Genomic DNA, 21,564 nt, shown 5'->3' on the forward strand with positions numbered 1-21,564 from the left:
AACAATCAACCCATCAAGTCACGTATTGCACAAAAGACACTTCCGCTTCCTAGCAAACCTGTATAATATGAAAACTAACTTCCGCTTTCAGGCAAACGAAACTCAATGTGTGTTTGTGTTGCGCCGAAAACTTTTTACCCATTTTGTACAATATTTTAAAGTGAAACAACTTTAGTTTGTGTTGTGTTGTTGTATATTTGTTAAGAGCTTCCGCAAAGTGACAACAATTTTGGCAATTTACTTGCATAAAACACTTGACAGCGATGTGGCAAAACAAAACGGATAATAAAGTTAGAAGGCACAGCTGCAGCATAAAAGCTTATGAGCATAAGAAGAAAATAAATATGGCAGTTTTAACACTGAAGTCTAAGAAAGGCAAGCTGAAAGTCTGCGGTGTTTTGGTTGCAGTAAATAGACTAGAATATTTTGTCAATAGAAGTTAAAGAGATATTTTTTAAAGAGATACTCTTTGTGTTTTAACCCTCTATTATAAGTACTGTCATGTCAACTTTAATATGCGAAGTAGTAAAAAAGTGATTACAAGCTCAAGCCACTAATAAAGTTACTAGGGTTTCATGAATCAAATCGCCTGATTTCCGCTCTTTCAATAAAGTTACTTGATTACATAAAAGACAAAGCTCCATTAAAAGCACAAGCCTTCATCTTTTAGACAATCTCTCTGAATAAACCGATTACGCTGGCTTATGGTCTATCCTCTAAAAAATTCTACTCTATTCATAAATAAATCCATAAAGTTCCTTGAAACCATGAACTTTCATCTTATAAAAAAGCTTTCTGAAAGATTTTAAAACTCTACCCTGTGTAGGAATAATTCTACGAGGCTCTTTTGAAAGCATACGCTCTTATTTCATATCATAACTGCCTAAAAGTCCTCAAAACTCTTAAGTGCGGATGACTAAAACGACGAAGCTGTATTAAAAGCACAAGTTGTTATCTTTTAGAAAAGCTGTATGAATAAATCGACGAAGCTTTTCTAAAAGTACTAGTTTTCATTTTCCAAATTCTATTCTATGCACAAATATATCGAAGAAGTTCTTTTGAAGACATAAATACTCATCTCTAAGAAAAGATTTCTAAAATATTTCAAAACTCTACCCAGTGTATTGGTAAATATATTTTTTTAACAGCACAATCTTTCATCTTTTAGCGAAGCTTTCTGAAAGTTTTCTAAACACTAACTTATGTGCACGTATGAAAAATTCTCTTTTAAAACTATAAGTTTTAATTTTGTAGAAAATATTTTTGAAGGATTTCAAAACTTTACACTCTAAACTTTCCAAGCTCTTTTAAAATGACATGTTTTCATCTTCTAAAAAAGCTTTTTAAACCATTTCACAAAAATCTACGCGATTTCGGATAAACAGACGTAGAATTTAAAAAAACACAAGCTTTCACTTCTTAGCGAAGCTTCTTACGGGAGAGATAGGAAAGGATAGGAAACCGAACGTTGGTTTCGCTCGTAAAACGCTCTTTTACATCTTCAAAGGAAAATATGTGCATGTATACTAATGACTTTTTCGTGTGGGACCAAAGTTTTACAAGTATCACGAAATACTATTCCACATTCTAAAGAGCAATCTTAGAACTAAATCTGTTTTGTTGTTGTTTTTGTATGTTTATTGTTATCGACACTTCGTGGCTATTGAAACTCACCCCACACTATAAGGAGTAATGAATATTGTGATTACTTTGTGATAAGATGCCATCAAAAATGTCACAGCATGAAAGTAAAGTTGCCACATATGCACAAGCTTATAGTATACTAATGGTGAAGGTAAATATTGGAGGTGTAGCTTGTGGTGTCAATATTTCATCTTAATTTAGGCAAGGCACAATTGCTTTCAACATTTCAAAATTAGACTTCCAGTGTATGCGAGTGAGCGAATACCGGTGTTGGTAAAGTGAGAAGAGAAAAATATAGAGTGAAGCTGCAATTACGAAGTTATACATAGAACTTAAACATAAAGAAATATACGAAATATTTTACGAAGTTATGATATACCAATATAAGAAATTTATATTAATTAAAATTGATTAACAGCTTTAAAAAGTTTTCGGGATTTTAAATTATTGAATTTAAAATTTCTTCTACCGAATTCGGTATACCGAAAAATTAAATTGAAACTCTTTTTAGCAATGTGAAAATTTATTAAGTGGTTATTAAGTTAATGCTTGCAAAATTAAAAATGGTTATAAAATTTCGGGATTATAAAAATGTATTTAAAAATCGTCCATTACTAAATAATGCATAATTTTAGAAATATTTGAAAATACCTGAACACTCTAGTATTACAGAAATTTTTAAGTATGATTATAAAAGTTTCGGGATACTGAAATATATAATTAAAGCGTTTTTGGTAACAATATTCGGGATCCCAAAAATTTATATTAAAAATTTGTTCATTAGTAAATAAAACTAATATTAGAAATAGTTGAAAAAGCCTAAAAATTGTAGTACAACATTTTTGTATAGTCAGAAACCCGAAAATCGAGACCTATTGCACTAATAGCTTAATTTGAACATATTACTTCCAACATGACATACGAATATATTGTACATATGTATGTATGGATAAGACATGTGCATTGTGTAAGCTCATACTCATTATTATCCGCTTTCGTGTTGGCACTTATTATTCGTGATTGCCTTGGCTGCTCCAGCATATGCTCTTAGAAATTTATACACTTATGTGTACAACTAAGTATATTTGTATTTAGCCACTGAAGCGTAAATGAGTGAATTCATTATGTTTCGCTCATACCGTTACACACACAAAGCATGTGTACAACATTTCCATTAACTGCCTGTCCGCCTTTCATCCTGCTTGTACGAGCTGTTTTGTAGGCCTTTCATTCGGGCGCCTTTTATGCTCGACTTACTCATATTGCAACAATACAATTTGCAACTGAATTTCGCTATTTGCATATCAAATTACGTTCTAAATTGATTTGTCAAATACGGTATCCTACCAGCTGGGCGCAAATTAGTCATTTTGCGTGTGCGAGTGAGTAGATGAAGCGGCAGGAGTATCTACCGAGCGGTTGCGGATCCAACTACTGCTGGCAACTACTGAGCTGGATAAGTGAGTTGCAATTCATTTGTGGACACAAACATACATACTCCTCACGACTACTTGTCTTCTCTATACCCAAGAGAGCTACATACTCTCCCAGCTTGCTCTGTATGGTCATTCTCTGCATTGTCCAATTGTGTGCGTTGATTTTGATAAATGTTTTAGCTAAGAAACGTGATGCCTTGTTTTAGGAAATTACCACATGTCGCTGCCAATATTAATGATGCTGTTCGCAAACGCACGAATAAATTTTCGGTAGATGTCATTAGGAAGGGTTATATGCTCCTACTTTTGCGTGCTCATCATTTTGAGGTTATGTTGTAATCACCCTCGGCAAGTCTTTGTCTTCGTTTTGGCTGACATTGATGAGATAGCTAACTAATTTCCGCTCGAATTTCGAATTTTCAGTTGATAAATTGCTTTGGAATCTTTTGGGGGTCAATTAATATGTTGATATTGAGAGAATTTCTATACTAATGAGTGCCGAGCTGGTAAAAAGGTAAATATGTGAGCTTTTAAATTAAGAAGACTTTAGTTAAAGTCGATTATACATTGCTGTAGTTAAGGTTTGATCCGCGACCTAAGGTCTATTGTGCCCAAAAAATATTACCGTACAAAATTGTTTTACATATATCTCCAAGTTTATGTATGTATATACTACACGAAAACTTTCACATCGTATACTACACCCATTCTGATATAGATTTTACCATTCTGGGTAGGACTACTACCCACTAACGGTTTAATTACCTTTTCTTTATTACTCTTTCAATACTAAATATTTATTGGCATATTTTTTCTAATTTTATCAGCGCCAACTCACAAATTTTCCATTCAAAATTTAGTCTCCAAATTTTTCCATATCTGAAAAAGGTAAGGTTGTATGTTACTTTATCGATTTTCCTGGAGATAATTTTATTAAGGTTCTATTTTGTTTAGAAATTTACGCAGTTTGCCTCAACACCTAGATTATTTTCTCAAATTGCTTAAATTCTCTTGGAAACTTTATAGTTCAACTTGAAGGATACAAAAATTTGCCTCAGAAGTTTAAAAATATATTTAAAATACGTATATACGTCATTTTTTAATTGGTTGGTGTAGTACGAGTACATTGCAACATAAAGAGATACAAACAGTGAAGTTCTTTATTTCCTGATAATGTCATCTTTAGAATTTCTTAGATAATGACGAATTAGCAGAAGAATTAGACCCTGAATAGTCTTTAAGAAACTAAGGTTTTAGTTATACGATATAAATACTATTGTCTGAGTACTTGTTTAAATGGTGGACTTTCTGCTAAATAAATATAAACGATTTCATTCCTAACTAACCTTATATGAAGCTCTGCCAGCCATTATAATCTTTTTTACTTAAAAAATCTGGGGAAAACAGAGAAAGTCCAGCAACTAAAGCATTTTCTATAAACTTATCCGTTGTACAAGGTGCGTTCCAAAGTAAACAGTAAAAAGGTAACAAAGTAAACTCTAGTAGCCCCATCTATATGTCGATCAATGCGTTAGAATATACTATCCTTCATCGACTTCCAGTAAAAAGTAAAGTTATTGCGTTTTAAGTGTCAGTATGTTTTTGTCATCGGTGCGAAAATGAACTTCGAACAAAGAGCCAACATTAAATTTTGTTTTAAAATTGGTACAACTTTTACCGAAACGTTTCAATTGATGAAACAAGTTTATGTGGTTTCAACGTTTTCAAAGTGGTCGTGAGGACATAAATGAGAAATGAGTGGAAACCCAAAAAATAGCGACTGAAGAAGTCAAAAGTGAAGACAATGCTGATTTGTTTTTATGATTCCAAGGGTATTGTCCACAAAGGATTTGTTCCACCCGGCCAAAACGTTAATGCGGTATTCTACCTTGGAATTTTGACGCGTTTGGTGCGCGGTATTCGACGTGTTCGGCCCGAATATCGCGAAGATGGAAGTTGGCGTTTGTTGCACGATAATGCGCCGTCTCATCGTCCTGTTTACTTTAGAACCCACCTTGTATGCTATGACAAGAGGTATTTTTAATGAATAATCGGGTTTACGTATACATTTCCACAATACTGCTATTTATTTGGTAAACACTTTAAAAGCTCACCTTAGAAGGAGAAAGCTTGAAGTGAAATATAAGATTCAGAAGTGATTGCTTTAATAAAATAAAAGCTTTAAGTTAAGTGAAAGCTTTAATAGAGTGAAAGCTTTAAAACTATCATGTGATTTCAGCATTTAACTCTAAGCGCGGATCCAACGGTAATCACCAACCATATTTTTATGATAAAAAATATATGTACATAAATATGTAGATCCCATTTACGTAAAGAGGTAGGGAATTAGAGTAATTTTGTGAGATTTCGTATTAAGGGTGCAAAACATCGAAAATTTTGATTTCGTAACTTTTTATATATTTTTTCTTATATGTACATTTTTTTATATGTGTAAGTTTGCCTCCGAACTTTGCCACATGATTGGTATTTCTTATTATTTCTTCTTCCATGGAATGTAGTGCTCGTAAAAGAATTTAAATTGAAATGTGTCCACAGTGTATATGAAATTGGTAATAACAAAAAACGATAACACCAACAATAACAATAACCGTTACAGCAACACACTTGGCGTTGGAAGAGTAGGAGTAACAAACAACGAGTGGTTTGGCAGCGTAAAAGCTATTCACGCACAAATGTGGCAAATAAATAATAAAGTAAAAAAACAAAAAAAATTTAAAGAAATAAGAAAATCAGATGAAAAATCTGTGAACTCCGAGAAAGCATGTTCGCCTTAGAGATTGGAAGCACACTGGTGAGGTTATGTGTATTTATATTTTTGAAAGCCCTGCATTATGCGCCACTTATGTATATAACAACTCATGTGTGTGGCACCTTGCTGCGGTTATATGCGGCACTAGTCAGCGTTGCTGTCGCGCGATAGGGCGCAGTGTGGCATGTAGCAGCATGCGGCAATGCTCCCCGGGGATGCACTTTATGTCGAAAATTACCTCATTGAAAGCTTAGCAAATGCGTTGAAGCAGCGCATGTAAGCGGGCGAAAAGAAAGTGAAAAATACGCGTATAAATGTGGCGGATAGAGAAGTGTTGTTGTGCAGACAAATTGCGGTATGCGAAGTGATATATGTACATTAGTGAGCACACATGCAATCAAAGCAAGTGAATAAAAAAAGGGTAAATGAGGAACAGGTTTTCGATATAAGTTATGAATTTAGCGTTTGTTCTAGTTTTAGTTGTTAAATTTTTGTTTAATTAATTTTTAACGTAATTTAAATTATTTTGCTCTAATACCTTCTGCTCAAATATAAACGAGACTGGCTCAAACAACAAAAACGGTTAATTATTCTTCAATATTTATTTTATCCCCTTCAAAATAGTCACCATTAGAGGCGATACACATATGCCACCTTTTTTTCCAATCTTCCTAACACTTCTGGTAGGCCGCTTTAGATATGGCTTTCAGTTCCTTCTTCGAATTCTTTTATGACTTCAATCGACTGAAAATGCTTTCCACGAAGTGGCAATTTGAGTTTAGGGAAAAGAAAAAAGTCACACGGTACCATGTCGGGTGAATACGGTGCTTGCGGAACAATATTTACGTTGTTTTTGGTCAAATTATCGCGTACAAGACGAGACGTATGAGCTGGATTTTGGAACAAGTCGAGCAGACACACGTCTCATGCCCAAAACATCGTGAATAATGCTATGAGCGGATCCATTTGATATGTTGAGCTCACTAGCTATCTCTCTTTCAGTCACACGACGATTTTCCAACACAATTTTCTTTACTTTTTCGACGTTTTCTTCGTTTATTGACGTTGCTGGACGACGATCATGGGGCAAGTTCTCCAGCGATGTACGGCCGTCCTTGAACGACTTATACCAATCAAAAATACGTGCACGTGATAGGCAAGACTCCCCATATGCCTTCTGCAACATTTTCATTGCGTCCGTCGCACTTATTCCATTGGAATAACAAAATTTCAAACAAACACTTTTTGCTCAACGTTAATTTCCATAGTAAAATTCGAAAAACACACTCGAGGTTGACTTGTTTATAGTGCCTTAAAAAAAACTATGTGACAGATCGCGCTTAAATTTGACATGTAAACATATAACAGTCCTGCCAACCTAAGCAAAAAAAAGTATGGACATATGTCATGTCCTTGTCGAGTTATGGATAAAGTCTCGTTTTGCGTTGAGCAGAATGTATATCAAAATTATCTTTTTCTAGAAGTTTTATTTTATTTTAATAATAAACTAGGTAGTAAATTGTAAATTATTATTATCTTATTTTTTTATTATTAAATTATTTGAATTTACTTTATTTTATTTTTTGTTCTCAATGCGAATTTATTTTAATTAATTTAACATTTACTTTACATTTTTTCATAAGCATAAACTTATTTTTTGCTATAAAATTTCTTTTGTTTGTAATCATAAAGTGTTAATTTTTAATTTTTGTACCAAAATTAATTGAATTAAATTTCTTATCTTTTACAAGGGTTTTTATAATTTAATTTACATTTTTTGATATTTTTCTTAAATTTATTTTCCTTCATTAAATTTATTTCCTTTTAGCTATTTATAAATTAATTTAAATTTAAGGTAAAAAAAATTAGTAATTAGTTGCCGTAAATTATAATTTTTTAGTAATTTCTTTACAAGCGACTAATTTAATAACGAAGTTATTATTTATTTTTTTTTTATTACATAATTAAATTTTTTTTATACAAACGAATTAATGTCTTTTAATAATTAAATGTATTTAATTTAATTTATTGTATTATAAATATATTTTTTTAATTTGCTATGCTTACAATTTTTGTATTATCATCTCTTTTAATTTACCTCGCTTATAATTAAATAATTTTTTACTATAAAATTTAATTTTTTTAATTTATCATAATTTAATTTTTATTTTTATATAATCTGTGTATATATTGTATTATTTACTTTATAAAAACTTTAATGTTGAGATCATTCATTGAGCTCTGAGAAACTTAATTTAATTTGATTGATTTTCATTTATTTGTTGCTTTCATTTATTTTATTTTTATTTATTTCATTTAGACTTTGACTAATTTCGATTTTTTTAATGCTTTCCACTGTTAAGTGGAATTTTATATATTTTATGTGGTTCAATACATTCCAGCTTAATAATGTTAAAATTAGTTTATTTTATTTATGATCATAACATTTTAAATAATTTTTTTTTATTAAATTTTTTAGAAGTTTATTTAATATGTTTTTTATTTTTGTTTGTTTTGTTTTATTGTTTTTTATTTTATTTAATTTAATGTTATTTCATTTAATTTTATTTCCTTTGATTTAATTTAATTTTATTTATCATATTATATTTTATTTCAGTTTTTTTTGTTTTATTCCATTTCATTTCAATTTCTTTTATTTTATTTTATCTTATTTTATTTTATTTTTTTTTTAAATTTTGTTTTGCTTTAGTTTGTTTTATTTCATTTTATTGTTTTTTATTTTATGTTATTTTATTTTATGTTATTTGATTTTATTATATTTCCTTGTTTTTTATTTTAATTTTTTTATTCATTTTATTTTACTTTATTTTATTTTATATATGTCGCTTTAGGCATTCAATTCTCGTTTTATAACTTTACTACCCATATAATGTCTAATGTGCGCCTGAAAGTATGCTAGCACCATACCATAGAAACCAACAGCACGGAAAGGCAACCGCATTTCGCGAGTAACGGTGTTCGTTTGCTGATTTCCTTCCATGCTTTTCTTTATTGACGCAGTGACTGATACAATCACACACATGTATGTGTATTTATGTAGGGATACGCTAACACTTGCTTGAAGCTTGAAGCAGTGTTAGAGTGAACTGCATATTTTTGTATATGTATTGTTTGATGTAGTGCATATATGTATGCTACTTTGTGTTGCATAAATTTCACTCTGCTCAGTTTTTTAAGCAGTATTTGCAGGATTATGCACTCGTATATATGTAGATGGTCGTATATGTGAGCATATTAATATTTACTATGGTTGCACCTTCAGCCTATAGTAGGCAGGCGCTGACATCCGCATTGTCACAGCACTAACCAACTACTATGCAGGCAAGACAGCACTAGTATAACTGCAACTTTTTCATTTTTATTTTGTATGTGTTTTTTGTTGTTTTACTATGCCTTCGTTAGCTTTTTTGTTATTAACATTTTTACTGTTGCATATTTTTGCATACTGCTGATGATGAAAAACAATTGTATTTTTTCGCTTTTTTTGTTTAGCAATTTCAACGCTTTAGGTGCTTTTCTCGTTACTTTTTTTTAAATTTGTTTTTGTTGGTCTTGTGGGCCACCGCCATGTCAATGGCATGTGTACTTCCATTCAAGGACTTGACGAACTGTTGTCACTCAAATTGTTGATGACAGCATAAATTTATGGGAGTTTTTTGTGCTCTCATGCGTTTTTGTATGCAAAATTAATTTCACTATAGCAGTGAAAGGAAAAAACATTTCGCTCGAATTTTTTCTATTCATTAATTTGTAGTTTAATTTAAATTGTGTTTGTTGGCTTTTAATTTTTTTCCTGCTTGATGTGAAAATTTAATATTTTACGAAATTTCAATCGTCAATTAAATTGATACATAACGGGTATAAGTTGTGAAAAATTTATAAGGATATTTAATAAAAAACACTAAAATTTAAGAGAAAAATTTAACACTTAAAAAAAAATTGCACTCATGAAATTTAGTGGTCAAAGAAATTGGCACATAGTACATAATATAAAGCACATAATAAAAAAATTTGGGAATTAAATTTATTATTTGTATTAAAAATAGGATTTATGCACTATAATGGTCAAATAATTTGACAGATAGTACTCAAGTGTGGTGAAAAAGTCTTCAGATAAAACTTCAAATTTGCAGAGTTAAATTCAATTTCATTATGAAACATATTGCGTGAATGAACTTTAATGCTGGAATTAATTTACAGCTAATTACAGTTGAAGTGTGTTGAAAAAGATATTTGCGCATTTATAAACGTCTTTTCATGACACAAATTAAACTGTTGAGAGTAAAATTGAAGAGAAAAAAAAAGTATGAGTATTAAAATTTCCAAAGCCATGTTCCAAATAGAGCTGTGAGTGATTTATTACGAAGCTTCGACCAATATTATCCATAGCTAATTTTTCGCTGCTTATTTCCTCGAGTTATGTATATTTCACTCAATTATGTATTATATATATTTATTATCTCTGATATAAACACTCCACTAAATCTAACTTTAATATCGCCTCTGTTTATATTAGCCGCCATTTCAAGAATAAACATTGCTTTACATTCCAAACCATTAATATCCCCTAAGTCGCGCAGAATTTATGGCACTTAATGCACGCACTTAACCTACAAAACGATTTTTAAAACACCTCTGCACTAAACTTACTTTAACGATACTATTTAAATTGCAAAGCGCCTAAGAGCATGCTATAAATCTTCAAAGCTCACAAGGTACACGTAAGCCAGCTGAGTTGCACGGCTGTGTATGTTAGTTTCGACGGCTTTTATGATAATCAGCGTTGTTATGACTTTGTCTTTGCTGGCTGCTGTAGTTGTTGTTATTGTTGCTTATTTATTTGCATTTAGAGAAATTGAAAAGCAGCGGAGCTGGGTACTGCAGCTTAGTGTTAGTCACTTTGCAGATGTTAGTAGTGGATTTGGGTGTTTTCTTGTAACAGCTTTGAGTTCTTTCAGCTTGCTTGAAGGGAAATATTTCAATTTCTGGGTGTAACGTAAAGGAATCTGTGATTTAAAAGGATAGAACAGTGTAGAGCTGGAACGCGAGCTACTGTTATGTTTTTCAGCAGCATATCAGTGTCTCAATTGTTTGTACAGTTGTTGCCAGACTTTTAAAATTTCGAAAGAAAAAATTTAAACAAAATAACAATAATAACATAATAATATTTTGTGATATAATTACAATTAGTTAGAAAAATATAGACGAATTAAAAAAATTAAAGAGCTGAGTCGATTTAGACATGTCCGTCTGTCTGTCTGTACATATGCGAACTAGTCCCTCATTTTGATATATGGATCTGATATTTTGCACTCGCCCTTTTCTAACTGCTGCTCATTTGTCGGTATCGCCGCTATCCCTATCATATTGCTGCCATACAAACTGATCGATAAAACTCGAGTCCTTGTATGGAAAATCTTTTTTATTTGACAAGGTATCTTGACGAAACTTGGCATAGATTAATTTCTAAGGGAACGGCATAATCTCCGAACAAATTGCTCAGATCGGGCCACTATAGCGTATAGCTGCCATACAAACTGACCGATCAAAAGCAATCTTCGGTGTAACTGTACTTGTTTTTTATTGAATGTACATAAATATATTTTTTTATTTAAATGTGAGTTACCCGCTTTGTGCGCTTCATATTAGTCGCATTTACCTTAGCGCCGCAGCAGACGATTTATGGCTCCCCCTTTAAGGAAAACAATAACTACTTTCAGATTGTGTATTTACACAGATTCATTGACAGTATCATTTGCTGTGTTTATTTAAAAATACGGCATGTAAACGTTTGTATGTATATCTGCTTACGTTTGTGTGTATATATATACATATGCATATATGTGTATGTATATATAGCAGTTATTTGCTCGCTTTAATATATTTGCATTGCGCAATTACCCAAAAGCTGCAGCAAATAGACAACTGAATTCTATAAAGTAAACTGGTAATTCAGCTCTAAGAGCCTTTGCGTGTATGTGTGTGCGTATTTATTTGTGGAAATACAGACAATTATTAAGCGAAGAAGGCATGTAAGCAAAGGGGCGTTTGAAAATGAAAACCATAAATTTGTTTACATAAATAAATATGAGAATGCGACGCTGACAATTTTCAAGGTAGCAGCCGAGTTCGATGCGAAATGGAAATACACACAAAGAAAATAAGAGATTAGAAAGGATATATTGTATATGCTTATGTGTGTGTGTATTTATGTATGCATGTGTGAATTCATATTCCTTTGGGCAATGCAATAGAAAGCGGAGAAGATGACAATCATTGATAGAAAATAGGAAATCGATTTACTCAAGTGCTTCCAACCCCAGAAAATTAAAGAAAAAACGCTTCCAAATCAATGCAAACAAAAATAATGAATTATTAATAAGCCTGTCGAGCAACTAAACATATCTAAGCGGGAAATCCTTTTTGCTGTTTTCTTGTAAAGCACAAAAAAATCAATGCTGCATAGCTTTGTGCCAACAAAACTAACTAAACCCAATCATATTCGAAACACAAATCAAAGCGAAAGTGAGTCCCAAGCGTGTTGTCAGCTGAGTGGACAACGGCAAAGCGCGCTTGTCCTTGCAGGATAACACACTGGCTATGTTGGTGTAGCGAAAACGCTAAGTTCGCTAGCAGCTTATTTACATTCTATGCAAATAAGCAGATGAAATGTGGAAATAAGTGCAGTGCTTTTGGTTATAGACGCCCGTAAGCGCACGAAGGACGAAAAAAGAAAAAAACATCTTCTATTACGACAATGAAATGCGCAAAGAAGATATTGAAAATTGTATGCAATGCAGTAAATAGCTTTTATTTAAGCAAAGTAAGTAAGCTGTTTAAGTGCAGAAAAGCGCATTTACCTTGAAATTTGCATTTACGAAAAGGATCACTGAAGGACACGGCTAAATAGCCGGACTGCAGAGACATTTTGTTGCATAAACATATCTTAGAGCTTAGTATATTTGCATTTTATACAATGAAATGTAGCTAAAATCAATACTGAACGCACATAAGTATATGCTTAGTAGACAGTCGACGGCAAATTTTGAAAAAAGGCGTAACGAACAAATAACTGGTACTCACTAACGAAACAGAAAGTGATAAAATTACAAGCACCTTATTGGAGTATACACAAACTTTAAAGAGTAGCGAATCGAACAAGAAACTAGACTAAATCAATAAAACTGAGGTGAAAAGAACCAACAACTGGTAGAAATTACTAAAACTGGCATAAGAAAATATAGATAAGATATCAGGCCCTCCATTGAGCTCTACATCCACTTTAGAGTAGCGAAACTTAAATGTAGCAACTGGTATAAGTCACTAAAACTGGCATAAAAATTAGAGATTAAATAAAGATCAGTGCACTGAGATATATATAAACTTTAATAAGGAGGAAAATGACAAAATAATGGTATAACTCACTAAAACAGGAACGAAATGAAGCAGAAACTGGTATACATTTCTGAAACTGGCATAAAAAATAGTGATACGATATCAAGCCCTTCACTGAGCTATACAGAAATTATAATGTAAGGAAATTTCAAAAAAGAAACTGGTATAACTCACTAAAACTGGCATAAAAAAGAGGCACGCACACAAACACTACTGAGTTATACACAAATTTTCTTGCTATAAGCTCGACAAGATAACATTTTGTTGCTCTCATAAATAAGTTTTTCGACATAAGAGCGGCACTTACACGAGTCGAACACGCTTAAATTATACTTATGTTTATATAAAACCTTTCTTTATAAAAAGTAATTAAAATAATGAAAATCAATATACATACATATATTATATGGTCTATACAAGCAACCATCGATACGACTAGTTTTGAAGAGTATCGGATCGAACTAATATCTGGTATAAATCGCTAAATACATAGAAATTGAATGAGTGGTTATATCACTTTACTAAGCTATACAGAAGCTTGCTTGAACTGAATTTAACTCTTTTATTGCTATCTTTCTCCCTATAACTCAAATTTATGGAGCATAGTAGTGGTGAATCGAAGACCTATATTATAAATATACCTATCCCACCCATTTATTTCATCAAACCACATAAAGTCCCTCAAACTCACCTGACTGAGTTCATCTCCCGAGTAGCGCTTGCATTTCGGCAACAAAGCTTGCATATCATCCTCGAACTGTCCATCGCCACAGCAGCTGCTGTCTGCCGCATCCAGCGAGTGAAATTGCTCTGATATGTTATCATGATGTTGAACGCCGTCGTGTTGGCCGAGTCCAGCGCCAGTGTGTCGATTGCTGGTGTCGATGCCGCCACTGTTGCTCCCATGCAAATCGAAGCATAAATTGGTGGCACCACCAACAACACCATCGCCCAAACCATTACTGTCGCTTCCTTTAATGGAATCTAAACCACAGAATGGCAGACGTCGATTACTGGCTGTGTTATTGCTATTGCAGTTGTTGTTGCTATTATTATTGTTGTTGTGTGCGGCATTGCCTGTTGCTGCTGCGGCGGCTATAGCCGTTGTGGACTTTAATTGATTCTGTGTTGTTGCTGGCGGCACGGCTGATGTTGTCAACTGTGTGCTGGAGTCGGAGGTCCTGCAAATGAGACGAAGCAGATTTGTTGATTAGTAAGGCGTTACAGAGTAAAACTGGTAATTTTTGTGGCCGTAAGGCGATGCTTTAACGATTTTCAGGTATTAAAGAGATTATGAAAGTGTTTTGAATTTAGCTTTTGATTACTTTTTGGAGTAAAGTTATATATATACTAAATTAATTGATTCTTATAAAGTATGTATTCAATACAGCCAAATTAATCAGTATAGGCACATTACCAAGCACAAGCAGACCAGCACTATGCTGAAATCAGTCAATGTCGACTTCCAAAAAAACATTTTTAAAATACCGTTGCAAGTGTGGTGGGCATTTTTTTCAGTCAAATATAAAGCTTACCTTAATAAGTCATTATATACATTCTGAAAGTAAATTTTACTTCGTTTGTGTACCTTAAGCTAAAATTTTATATATTTTTCTCAAATATACCCATTAATTTATCACTTCCGACTATACTAGAGACCAAAAAGAAATTTCCATTTAATTCACCACAACTAATTTCTGAGCATTTCGCCATTACTTGCATAATTACTTCAAATATTCAACAATTTAAGCCCTTAGTTTTACCCTCAGCACCTTCAAGCTTCAGTCATTAATTCACAATGGCACTTCTTTGTTGCTATCTGCTATCGCTTGACTTTTGCATGTCTTCAGTTCATTAAGCGCCATTCGCTTGATTTTGTTTCAGCTGCGATTTGTCTAATTCAATTGAGGCGTTTAATACACCCGATCTCTATGCTTATATTACATTTTAGTTTGGATAATCAATTTTCTTGCATGCAAGTTGCTCGTTCAGACACTATGCTGAAGAAAGTATACCGGTATTAGTCGTATAAATTAGCATAATTAAAGAGAGTTAGAATAATAAGCAGTTATCATACATACTAAAAAAGTGACGAATAGAAGACGAACTAATCCATTATGCCATTACTCTTATGTTAGTTGGAATATTTCAATATTTATATTAAAAGAATATAGCATTAACTTAAGGAAATGTGTTTATGCGAAATTTTTTATGACAAAAAGTAATGTTATTAATACAAAAACCCAATTTCTAATAAAAAAGAGTCGCACTCAATTTTAGATATCTACTTATGTTATATAAATGTCACTATTTGTCACTATTAATTGGGACAACTAACTAGAAAGATACATCTTAAAAATAAATGTAAAGTTATTAAAAATATTTTAGTTTTTAAAAAAAGGAAAATAAATTGGTATACAAATTTTGTTTCGATATTGAATTATTGTTAGATCACATCTTATACTATATTTTTTAAAATGTCTGGCAAATTTATCTATTAAAATTATGTATTGATTCCTTCAATTAAATTTCGCCTTTGTTTTCAGAAATATTTTCAATTAAGATAGAAATAGAAATATTATCAATCTTCACTCAAAAGTTATGTTACAACAAAAAAAAAAATATCTGGTAGCCTTGATGTGCCGGCTTTCACTACAACAAATTTTTATTTATTGAATAAAAAATATGAAAACACCATAATAAATTCCTCAAGCATCGTAATTTCTCTAGTTTACAAAAGTTTTTACACTTGAGCGCCTAACAATGTGTTCGAGCACCTTTAGAGCAATTTCTATAGACAACAAGGCCATGGACATGCAAGCATAAATATACTTGTATATGCCAGCAGAAGGGATAATTATTTTCTAACACAATAATCAACAAGAATGCAAGGCGAGGAAAATTGAATTTTGCAATTTGTTGGCATAAAAATCTTACACATGACTCGTTTTAATGGAAGCTTTGTGGGCAAGATGCGTGCTAGCATTGCTTTACATTCTAATGCTATATATAAGTAGTATAGTATATATAGACTTCTAAGAGATTTACAAATAATGGAAATATTTTATAAGAGATTATGTGTGGAATTTTAAATGGTTTGTTTTGAAGCAACAAAGAAAAGTTATAAAAGCTTTCATGAAACTTACATATTCATTTATATAGTATTTCTTAATGCTGATAAAAGCAATAACAAATAATGGATAAAATATATATAAACATATATTATAATTACAAAATCGCATTAATAAACATTTTAAATAGAACATTTATTTATTTTAAATATATTCTTAGTAGAGCACTGAGTGAAAATGCATGAGCTTTTAAAATGCTCCGATCATTGTAAAGTATAATGTGAAATAAGATTTCGACAAAATTGGGTTTATATAGATATATTCAACGGATTTCTCTCTAGTACATTGTAATGAATGGTCTAATCTTTGGTATTAAAAATTTGTTTAACGATTTTCTAACAAATATAACCGTTTGTTATCCGAGCTCCATTTCCAGTTGTCGTTAAAATGTATTTACCAACTAAATCCAAAATAATTTATACTGAGAAAGTAATATAGCGGTCGTAAAAAGTAAAGAGTTTGGAGCTCGCTTTAGTATGATCTTTTAGTTAATTTATTTAAGTTTGAACAGCCTAATTTTTATCCGAGGGATTTGATTTGAAAAATAGCTTAATATTTAATGCAACAGCCTATACTAGTTTTATCCTAAACTAGTGATCTATAAAATAGATAATAGATTGTGTTATTAGTAGACATATATAGACTGAATGAAAGAAGTTTCTAATGAATTTTCATAGCCTACATCGTAATTGAGCTATAATCCTCAAGCATTTAATAATGGGGTCTTTATTTATTATTTCTTTCCTACTTCGTAATTGAGCTTTAAGCTTCGAGCTTTCTGTAATGAGCAATTTATTTAAAATTTCATCAGTTTTGTTAGCAAATATTGTCAAGTTGGATTAATGAAGACAAGATATTGTACAAGTATATGTATGTTATAAGAGCAATATCCATGATTTTACTGTTTAACAGTCTCGATGTGCTGGTATTTACAAGAGCAAGTTGAATTCAACAAGCATTTTCATGAAATTTGTCCTATAGAATATCAAAAGAGTGATTTATGGCTGATTCACATAGAACTTTTGCTTCGCTTTGCTTCAAGTATGAAGGCGCTTAAGATCAATTTTCTTCTTGCTAGTTGAACTTAAAACTTCGACTTTTTGTAATGATTACAGCAGGCATGGTTTTTTTGATATACGAGTATCTTTCGGGCCTGCTCGGGTTATTTGTGAACAAAAAGATGTAAAAGAAGGCAATAGTAGATAGTGAGAAGCTCATGCGATGATTTTGAAAATTTAACGTCTCAAAGGTTTTGTATTTTTAAGACTAGGTTGAATTCAATACACTTGTTTCATGGATTTCATCGTATTGAAGCTTCAAAATAGCTTTGGCAAGCCTATAAAGAGGATTAAAATTGATTGCAATATTTAGTTTATTCCGACAGAGACTAATTGTTTGAAAAATAACTTTGAGTGGCCTCGGTTTGAAGCTGAAATGACATTTCTAGTCAAGAACCATTTTAATAAAAAGTATGATCTAATGAGTTTTTAACCGTTTATATGCATGTTCTGCTTCGAAGTTAATGTGAAAAATCTTGAGAAAGTTGAATGACATTGGGAGAGCAAATTTAGTAAAAAGCTTGATCGAACGAGCTTTTGAGCTTTTAATTGTTTATTTTTATATTCTACTTCAAATTTAATGCAAAAAATCATTTGACGTCGGGGAATACAGTGAGTATGATCGAATGAGCTTTTAACTGATTTATTAATGTTTTTGTTTATACTCTGATTCGAATTTAATTTGAAAAATTATTCGAAAGTTATATGACATCGGGGTATACAATTTTATTAAAAAGTATGATCGAATGAGCTCTTGAGATTTTTACTGTTTATATCTATGCACTGCTTCGAATTTAGTGTTAAAAATCTTTCGAATTTTGTATGTTCACGTCTCTATAAGAAATTTATGTACTATAAATATTAATTTTCCTTTTTTTGTAACTACTAAATTGCTTTCGCGCTCTTAAGGTATTCCGTCTTCTAAAGCTCATTCTGAGAAAAATATATTTTATTCCAGGGATGTTATTTTATTTCCGCTTTAAAAAACCTTTTTGCCTTTACACTCAATCATAGTACAAGTATTACTTTTGTTATCTTTCCTCTATCGCTCTTACACACACTCTCCTTCTCTAACATTCTCTCTCCCTTTAAACAATTTAAAAACTCGATTTAATTAGTGTGCCCAAGTAACGCGCCACAGTAATGGTTGTTGTATACAGCCAATTGGCCAACTCTATTCCTAGCTCAATAACCGAATTGACATGGGCACTTAAATAGGTTAGCTTGACAACTTTGTGGATGTAAACTGAAAAAAAAGAATTAATACTAAACAACTTTATGTTGAACATTGTGCCTGTGGAACAAAAACAAAAATGTGCCGCTTTTGTCTAATTAATGTTGAAAATGTAAAAAATAGCACAATACAAAGACTGCTGTTGTATTTCGTAACGAAAAGGGGTCGGGGTAGGTCGTGCATGCCACAAGGGTTTCTCTCTTCGCACAAAGCCACAAAGCGCTTTCATGTTATGAGGGTGGCTACCGCCCGCTCTCTGCTGTCGCAAACTCCAGCCACAGTCCATCAGCGTCATTGTATAACTTGTAAGGCTTGAACTTTTTTTGTTCACGCTCGCTCGGGAAAGCAAGTGGAAATGTTGGCTTTTATATATTGCATACTCGGTTGGCTGGTTGACTGGTGGCTGCAGTACGCACGCTTAAGTAGGGCAACAAGTTGCTTATTTGGTTAATTAACATTAATGATGTCTGGTCGAGGTTGAAGCGAGTACCAGCTGAAGTGGGGCCAGAATGGAGCGCTGCTCGGTATACGCTGTAGTCAGTGGTGGCATGCTCATGTTTATGTTAAGGAAATGTTGTTTTAAGCTAGGAAAATTAAGCTAAGCAAAGCTTTGTTGTTGTGTGAAAATCGATGAGTTCCACTGCCGCTGGGCGTAATTAGCAGCAGGCGTGACAGCTTCCAGCAAAAAGATAAATGGCAGCTTTCATATGCCTTGAGGTAACTACATTATTTATTTATTAAATTATAATTATGTATTTAATTATAATAATATTAGCTTTAGCTTTCAAACTTAAAGCAGCCGATCAACTGCTTAGCTTAATATTACTTGCCTTATAGTATATAATAACGTTGTGAAGCGAAACAAAAAAAGATAACCCGGAAGACTCAAGTTGATATTGGTTAGCTATTATCTAATGAAAGCTATCTAGTAAAATCTTTCTCTAAGCTGACCAGTGCTTTTGACTCCGTTCCCACGACGCTCGGATCTACATTACCTAAACATACTCAGGTTTATATCCGCCCAAAGACGGTTAAATTTACAGAGCGTTGTTTTGTAGGTTCAACAGCCATAACTGAGTTTATGTAGAGAATGTTGGACACTGACTGCAGCTAAATATAGTTTTAGATCCGTTGCCATGCTAGTCGGGCCTACATAACCGAAATGTACTCAGATACTAACGCGACTACCAACTTGGTAGCTTGTTTTACCCTGAACAGGGTATATTAACTTTACCACGATGTTGATAACACCCAAAGGGGCCCTATAAAGTATATATATATAAATGATCAGCGTGATGAACTAAGTCGATTTAGGCATGCCCGTCTGTCTGTTCATTCGTCTGTACATATATGAACTAGTCCTTCAGTTTTTGAGATATCGATCTAAAATTTTGCACCCGTCCTTTTCTTATCAAGAAGCTGCTCATTTGTCAGAACGGCCGATGTCGAACCACTATAGCATATAGCTGCCATACAAATTAACCGATCAAAGTTCTTTTAAGAAAACTTTTGTATTTGTGAAGGGTGTTATAGTTCGATGTAACCGAAGTTAACATTTTTTCTTAATTTTTCAATCGCTACAACAACAATATCAAAGCATTCATCTAAACACTGCTGGAACTGTTAGAGCCTAAATTGATCATTTATCTCGTTTTCTAAGATGTTCGCTTTAATGTAACTTCAACAGACTCGGACTTATATCCGATAACCGACAAAAGAACATGGAACATGGTAACCTGTAGCTTTTACAAAGCTCATTAAATTTTTTCTAGTATTATTTACAAATTATTTTCTCTTTAAAAATAAATATTTCACTTTGTAATTATTGTATATGCAGTCTTAAGCCGTGAATGACTAATGATATTCATTGGAGACATCTTATCTCTGCTTTTTCCACTCTCATTTCTCTCATTGCAGTCGTAGTTGACAGCCCTCTTTTCTTTTCACTACATTCTGACAGCATTGTGTAACTTGTCACCCGGTTTACAGTTTGACACCCGCAGGCTGTTGTGCCAGCTGTCAAAAAGTTAATTTGCGACACATTTTTCGCGCAGTCATTGGCAAATGGATAAAAGAAAGAGTATATAAAATATATGTACAAAATTTTACGCTATTTTAATATTTCCAGTGGCACATTTTTTATTGCTAAACTGACATGATTAATGAATTCGCACATATAATGACAGAAAAAATGACGCCAGCACTTCGTTTGTCGTTTATCTGCAGCAAGACGTTGCAGTGACCGCGTAAGTAGCTTTCAACTCTGTATACCATGCGTCTTATCGACATGCCACGCAGCTTTCTTACGCGGCAACCGAAGCCACTTACGCCGCCAGCGCAATGAGCTTCCACAATTTTGCTAGCTGAGTGATGGATTTAAGCGATAATAACTTATGACCGCCAAAGTGGCTGCACTCACACGCTCGGCAGTGCTTCTTCACGCTCATAAAAATAATAATAACGGAATTTTGACACTTGCTTAAAATGTCATTTGTTGTGTCTGTTGCCACCGCTGCTGCTGTTGTTGGCTCTCTCGCTGCGTGTGTGTTGCAATATTGTCAGAATGCGCCTCCTTGTTGGTGTCCGCAAGTGTTTGGGGTGATTTGTCTTTGTCACACTTCCCCACACGCACAGCATTTTTGCCGTTTAACGTCAGTGTCAGCATTTAATGAGTATTTTACAACGTGTGGAAAGTTCGCATTTTTTGTTGCAGCATCTCTTAACGCACTCTCGGCGTGTATAACAGGAAGCACGGCACGTAAGTGGTTTACATGACTCGTTTATTAGTAATCTGTTGCAGGAAAATTGATTATCCTCGAAGGAGTTGTGGCACTAAATATTTGTGGACGTTGAAGAAAGGAATTAAATTGACGGA

The 21,564-nt window shown here is 32.8% G+C and overlaps 1 protein-coding gene across 6 annotated transcripts in view; it reads right to left on the minus strand.

Moving 5' to 3' along the window:
* The window catches only part of spri (Src homology 2 domain-containing protein sprint), a 444,507-nt gene that overhangs the window by 80,997 nt on the left and 341,946 nt on the right, over positions 1-21,564 (minus strand). For all 6 annotated transcript variants that reach the window (XM_014229879.3, XM_036371164.2, XM_070110331.1 and 3 more), the window contains one exon: positions 13,958-14,447. In XM_014229879.3, the coding sequence (XP_014085354.2) occupies positions 13,958-14,447 (490 nt within the window). The remainder of the gene's footprint in view (positions 1-13,957; positions 14,448-21,564) is intronic.

Source organism: Bactrocera oleae, chromosome 5 (genome assembly GCF_042242935.1).
Source record: "Bactrocera oleae isolate idBacOlea1 chromosome 5, idBacOlea1, whole genome shotgun sequence".
NCBI classification, from domain to species: domain Eukaryota; kingdom Metazoa; phylum Arthropoda; class Insecta; order Diptera; family Tephritidae; genus Bactrocera; species Bactrocera oleae.